This window comes from Etheostoma cragini, chromosome 18 (genome assembly GCF_013103735.1).
Source record: "Etheostoma cragini isolate CJK2018 chromosome 18, CSU_Ecrag_1.0, whole genome shotgun sequence".
Lineage (NCBI taxonomy): Eukaryota > Metazoa > Chordata > Actinopteri > Perciformes > Percidae > Etheostoma > Etheostoma cragini.
This window is the reverse complement of record NC_048424.1, coordinates 10,620,898-10,627,414: the sequence shown is the minus strand read 5'-3', so window position 1 is coordinate 10,627,414 and position 6,517 is coordinate 10,620,898. Positions and strand designations below refer to the sequence as shown.

Genomic DNA, 6,517 nt, shown 5'->3' with positions numbered 1-6,517 from the left:
CCCCCCCCCCCCCCCCCCGAAAAAAAAACCTTCACCCCCAGCACTTCTACTGGGAGGAATTTGTGGTCCGCCTCCTACGCTGGACGGCTGTGCCAACATTCCTGACAAACAAAAAAAAGCAAAAGAGGGAGAGAGAAAAGGAGGACGAAGAGAAAGACAGTAAAAATGTGGGACTAGAGTGATGTGGCGATCTGCTCTTGATAAAAAAGAAATAAGGGTGACACTATGTAGAGGGGTTGTAAGAGAAAAAGAAGGGGCTTGAGAAAAAGAGGCAACCATTGTTCCCTAAATTGTCCCTAAGGCCCCATCATAACCACACACACACACACGCACACGCACACACACACACACACACACATTTCCTGGAATACCATGTCTTTACCAGAGTACATCCTAGCTTCTGTGTAACAAACCTGCAGATAAACACACACTCTCTATTAGACAAAGAGTCATGCCAGGCTTGTTCATGATACATGATGATTTCATTATTTTCTAAGTAAGCACAGAAACAGCATGTTCAGCCTTGCCTCCTCATAAAGCGAGGAAATTCAACAGCGTAACCGGTTAAAACACACACACACACAACCACAGAACCTAAAACTAACTCTGGTGTCAAAACGTCAAGCTGTGACCTGCAATCGACCTTTCCCACATCCAGCGAAGCAGAAGCTGCAAATTCACCAGCTCAGTGTGAGGCAGACCTGCAAAGTGTGTGTGTCTGTGTGGGAGTGTGAGTAGGAATCTGAGATGGCAGACTGTCCACTACACACTGACCCCTGGATGCCCTTTTCACAGCTAACTAACATGCTCATTCACACTCTCATTCACACTCTCATTCACACACACACACACACACACACACACACACACACACACACACACACACACACACACACACACACACACACACACACACACACACACACACACACACACACACACACACACACACACACACACACACACACACACACACACACACACACACACACACACACACACACACACACGTTGATATTCAGACTAAATTGACATTAATTCCAAACCAATCAGCTGTTCTGAAAAGAGCCAGGTGTTTTCCATCACGCCCTTGAAGACGGTAGAGGCACCTTGCTCTCAAAACTCTGACCCCCTCGGTCTTGTGGGATTATTGTTGCCCACGTGTGCGTGACCTCAGAGCGGGATCAATTGGGACACAAGTCTAACCAGCATGCATTTTGCGCCAATCGCCGGTGATCGTTTACGCGCAGGCGTGGCTCCTCTGGAACGAGCCCAGTGCTATACAAATCAAAGATGTGACCGAGAGGTCTGTCCCACAGTAAATTTACCCATCTGTGATCACGTGCATTTAAAAATCACAGCAAGATTAATTTTCTTCTTATGCCATCAATCTGTGTCAGTAAGACTGACACAGATCCAGCACACATAATATGACTGTTTTAATGCACATGTCACAGGAAGCGCAAACAAAGAAAATAAGAAGGCACTGTTGTAACTGAATTTAAAATATATACGATAACATGTAAATGTCTGATAAACTGTAAGTGGTGTTTGGAGACTCTTTACCTGGTGGCTTCTTGCTCTAGCCGGGAAACACTGGGCACGTAGAACATGACTCCAAAGAAGAGCAGTGGCTCATTGCCAAACTTGTCCAGTTGCTTCTTGAGGGGTTTCTCCAGCTCCACCCAGCGATGGGCCGGGGCCTGGGTCTTTCCATGGAACCACAGCCCAAAGTAATGGGTCTGGAGCCAAGGGAGAAACAAAAGGAGGAGATCAGTATGGTGCACAAGGTCAAGGGATGGAGATGATGGAAAAGGTAACAGGACAAGGAGTGGGGGGGGAGAAAAAAAAGATGAGTTGCAAGTTGGATGAAGAGAGATAACAAGGCAAAATAAATAACTCCAGGAGACAGGAGGGAACCGAGGAAATGGCAAAAAATGGGAGAGACAGTATTGGGATGGGAAATAGGGGTTTGTAGGGATGGGTTGAGGGGGGAAATGGGAAATAAGTTGAGAAATACATTTTTGGACAATTGAGCCGAGAGGAGATTAATAAGCTGCTGAAATACGACCAGCACATATTTATCTTTCAAATCTGATCAAACCTTTGACGTCAGCACCATAACTCTATTAACCAAATACTAGACCGGACCTTTTGTCAGTTTAAGATTACCCTGGGAGAAAAGAAACAGGCAACGATCCTATCTCACTAAGTCAAAAGGAATGAAGTCTCTTGCATTTTTTTGCAAATTTAACACAATTCAGCTGAAAAAACAGCAAAAAAAAGTGAAACAGAAATGTGTTGTGCAAACAAGAGGACATGTTTAAGCGGATGAGCTTGGAGGTGCTGTAACTATTTAGACTGCAAGAATCAGCCCTGTAAGTCTCACAAATGTATCTGCAACTTGGAAGAGACAGTCATTTGTGAAACATGATACTGCTGGAGTTTGTAATCTGTGTGTAAGCTGAGCTCCCAAACAGCTTTTGTGAAACGGGCCCCTAACCTGCATCAGAGTTTTCTCCTAAATAAAGATCTCACTAAGTTTGTCAAACTATATATACTATATACTATAAGCCCCAGTACTACTAACGGCTAACCATATAATTTAGAATAAAACAAAGGCGTTTCATTGGTATGTCAAATCACAAACACACCTGTTTAGTCACCGTGCTTTGACTCTACTGTAATGAAAGTTGTAAAGCTGCAGCTGCAAGAGCACACATGTTTACACACACACACATACACAAACACTCCTTCCTGACATGCAAACAGAACCACTGAAGGCCTCAGGTAGAGCAATAAAGATGAAAACAACAAATTCAGATTGACACACACTAACACAGAATCCTGAGATAGCGTGTATGCTGGGGCAGACAGCGACTGAAGCTGAGGCGTCACATCACCTTATTTATAACATCACTGACACCTGGCAAATACCACAACACTATGTGAATACGCCGCCCCTCTCTCTCACTTTGTCAGCAGCTCCAGCTGGCGCAGACTCACGGTTCAACACACGTATTCATCCAATCCACTCGTCAACCAAAGAGAAACCTATTTTCTGCGTTGAGTGAACAAACTGCCTGCCTTTTCACACGCAAAACAACTCCACGTACAAGCAGGCCCCATGCAAAGCTAAATACCTGTATGAGTTAAACCTCGATGAAAGAAATGTAAAGAAATTTACTAAACAGAAAGAAAGGGATGAGACAAAACAGCATTGACAGGAGAGGGGGGGGGGGGTAGATGAGCAGTATCCCTTTCTTCTGCAGAGAAAAGAGGACAGAGGTAGCCATGCTTTGTTAGAGACAGACAAGGACCCTGCAGGAGAGAGACAGCAGAGGGCAGGAAGATACACGGGGTGTGGGGAGAGACGTGTGGCCATCATTACACATGCAAACACATTCTGACAATGCATTCATAAATGTATGAAAGTGTGAGAGTCAAAGGATGGTCTATCGGGAGACCTGCAAGGTGAATAAGAGGGAGCAGTTTTCCCCAGTTGGGGTGATAAACATTGAGGGAAAAGGAGTTCTTCTGGGTTTTAGGACCACTGCTGCCATTAAAGTGCTCATAGTATGCTCATTTTCAGGTTCACAATTGTATTTAGAGGTTGTACCAGAATAGGTTCATGTGATTTAATTTTCAGAAAACACCCTGTTTTTGTTGTACTGCACATTGCTGCAGCTCCTCTTTTCACCCTGTGTGCTGAGCTGTCTGTTTTAGCTACAGAGTAAGGCATCTCACTTCTGTACCATCTTTGTTAGGAGTCGCACATGTGCAGTAAGTACTTCTAGCTAGTCAGTTGCATGAGGGCGTGCCACACTAGCAACTAAGCGAGCATTTTAACGTGTGTTATAACCCATGCAGCTTTTCTGTCCTCTGCGGCCGGGACGCTATGGAGTGTTTGGTGCTCGTCTTCACAGCCAATAACTGAACACTTTCCGTGGTGCTTCGAAATGGCGTCCCCTCAACCGGTGCTTTCGAATCAATAACAACAAGGCGGATATCCGAGAAGTTGCTTATATACCTTTATATTAGATATTAGACCCACAAGGTCAACTTATCATAGTAGCTGGCTCACTTTTTAAGACTCAATTTATACTTGCTATTGTGATTATTATTATGATGTTTTGTAAATTAGTTAATTTCCGCACTACTTAGCACCAATTCACATCATTTCTTTGGGGGTGACTTGAACTGTGTTATGGATCCGACATTAGACTGTTCAAGCTCCAAATCTGTATGTTCATCTAAAATGGCTCAGGCTCTGTCTACATTTGTGAACGAAGCAGGCTGCATAGATCCTTGGCGTTTCCTTTTTCTAACAGTAAAGAAATCTCATATTTGTCACATGTAGACCACTCATTTAGGCATTGCTTATTTTTTGTAGACAAAACTCTGCTGCCCTCCGTTAAGAAAACTGAATATTGTAGCTGTTGTGGAATCAGACCATTCCACAGTATTACTTGGCTTGTGTTTCTCATCGCACAGAAAGAACCAACCGGATATTGGATCCAACTCTATTGTCAGACAAATATTTCTGTATATCTGTATGTCTATGTCTATATATATATATATATATATATATATATATATTTATATTGTATATAAAAAAAGTTTGTTGACAAATGTCTGTAAGCAATTGATTTTCTTTTTTGCAAATAAAAAGATTTATTAAAAAGGACACGTAGCGGGCTGGGCAATAATGGCTGGGCATGATGCATTGACTATCTATTGAGGAAATGCCACTATACGGCAGGTTCGTTTATTGCCAAAGGCTGATCAATAAATTGTACTCCGTGACAAAATAAAATAAACAAAAGAAAATGTGTCCCTCGGAGTTGTGTTTTTTTTTGGTAGACTGAAAACAGCACAAACTCTTTATTAATCCCTAAACATTTGTGCATCTGCAAGGATAGCAGTTCCGTATGTTGCCTTTATGCGTTTAAATCAAGAAATGATAACAGGAACTGAAAAATCTGCAATAACAAAATGTTGTACACATTGTACACAACACCTGGGGATCCCCAGTCTGAGCTGGTTACTGTGGCTCGGCAAAGGGAAGTTTGGGGTCCCCTGCTGGAGCTGCTGCCCCCGCGACCCGATACCAGATAAGCGGATGAAGATGGACGGATGTACAGATTGTTTTGTACTTAGATCAATTACAAAGCTCCAAAAATATACAAATATTAGCTGACATATGAGTTGAACACATGCATGTACATGGGTCACATAATAAAAGACTCCGCCTCACCTCCCGTAGCTCCAGCCTTTGGGCCACCGCCTCCAGACATTCCTGTCCGGTACTCTCCACTGAAAGAGTGCATTCAATCACATTGCTGTCAAGCAGGCGAATCCGGGTCACAAAGTAGTTCTTGCTCAGGACATTGTAGCGCCGCGTGCGCCGCAGCTTCAGCCGGAAGGGCATGGCTGAATGGATGTCTCGGTTGAGTCAAAGGTCAAAGTCACTTGGGGGCAAGGAAGCGGAGAGACAGGCAGGCTCTACGACCTGGCCGTCGCCCTCCTCACTCTCGCACGACGCCAGCCACACCACAGGGTGGAAAGATGCACCCTGGCAAGGCGCTGGCCCATTCCCAAAGATGTCCGGAGAGGAGGAGGAGGAGGAGGAGGACGAGGAGGAGGAGGATGAGGAGGAGGATGAATGGGTGCTGCAGGGATAGATGACAAAGAGATGGATTAGTCAATAACAAGAAACTCCGGAAAAATATTGACAAATATTTTGTGTGTACTTTTTAAACTTTAATTATTTGAGCCCACATGAATATGTGGTGCTCTAATGAGTAAACGTCCTTCCTATCAAACCTTCCTGCATCATATTTCCCTACATTATCATCCTACCTCACAAACACAAGCAGAAACAAAAACCAGATGAGGCTAGCAGAATCACCAGCGATAACAGCAGCGGCGGTGCTACGATATCAGCCGAGGCAGAAATCGCACGTTAGCAGACAGCTTTATCCCATAGTTATGGCAGCTGCGCTCTCTCCAGCCCCATGAGGCCCAGCATCAGGCAAAGCTGGGAGACAGAGGCAGAGATGTAAGGCTATGGATGAACGGACATCAAACAGCCAAGTGCAGACATCCATCTGAACCCGGCAGCTGGCTTTGAGGAACAAATGGAGCTTCTAAGTCTCATATCTGCCTGTGTGGGAGGCCTTTCCTTTCCTTTTTATCTCCCCTCTCCCTCTCTCTGCCCGACGGCGGCACAGTGCTAGACACTGAAGCGTACAGTGTTGTAGTGTGTAAGATCACACACATGCGGTGGTGGCACAGATGCTTCCACACAACACTGTTTGTCAGCTACTGCAATAAAACATAATTTCATGTGAATAACAAACTCATAAAACTGTTAATTACTGCAACAAATGCAAGTGCAAAATTATGAGACAAGCCAACACACACACACACACACACACACAGACAGAGCTTTTAAGTAAAACACACACAAAAAAAGTATATTTACTATTCACACCTGCAGTATACTGTATATACA

At 44.1% G+C, this 6,517-nt stretch overlaps 1 protein-coding gene across 1 annotated transcript in view; it reads right to left on the bottom strand.

Annotated features, from left to right (window-relative positions):
• The window catches only part of LOC117961381 (tyrosine-protein phosphatase non-receptor type 14-like), a 36,555-nt gene that overhangs the window by 21,032 nt on the left and 9,006 nt on the right, over positions 1 to 6,517 (bottom strand). The window contains exons 2-3 of the mRNA XM_034899991.1: positions 5,258 to 5,672; positions 1,567 to 1,742 (exon numbers count right to left, since the gene is read on the bottom strand). Coding sequence (XP_034755882.1) covers positions 1,567 to 1,742; positions 5,258 to 5,431 — 350 coding nt within the window. The 5' untranslated portion in view covers positions 5,432 to 5,672. The remainder of the gene's footprint in view (positions 1 to 1,566; positions 1,743 to 5,257; positions 5,673 to 6,517) is intronic.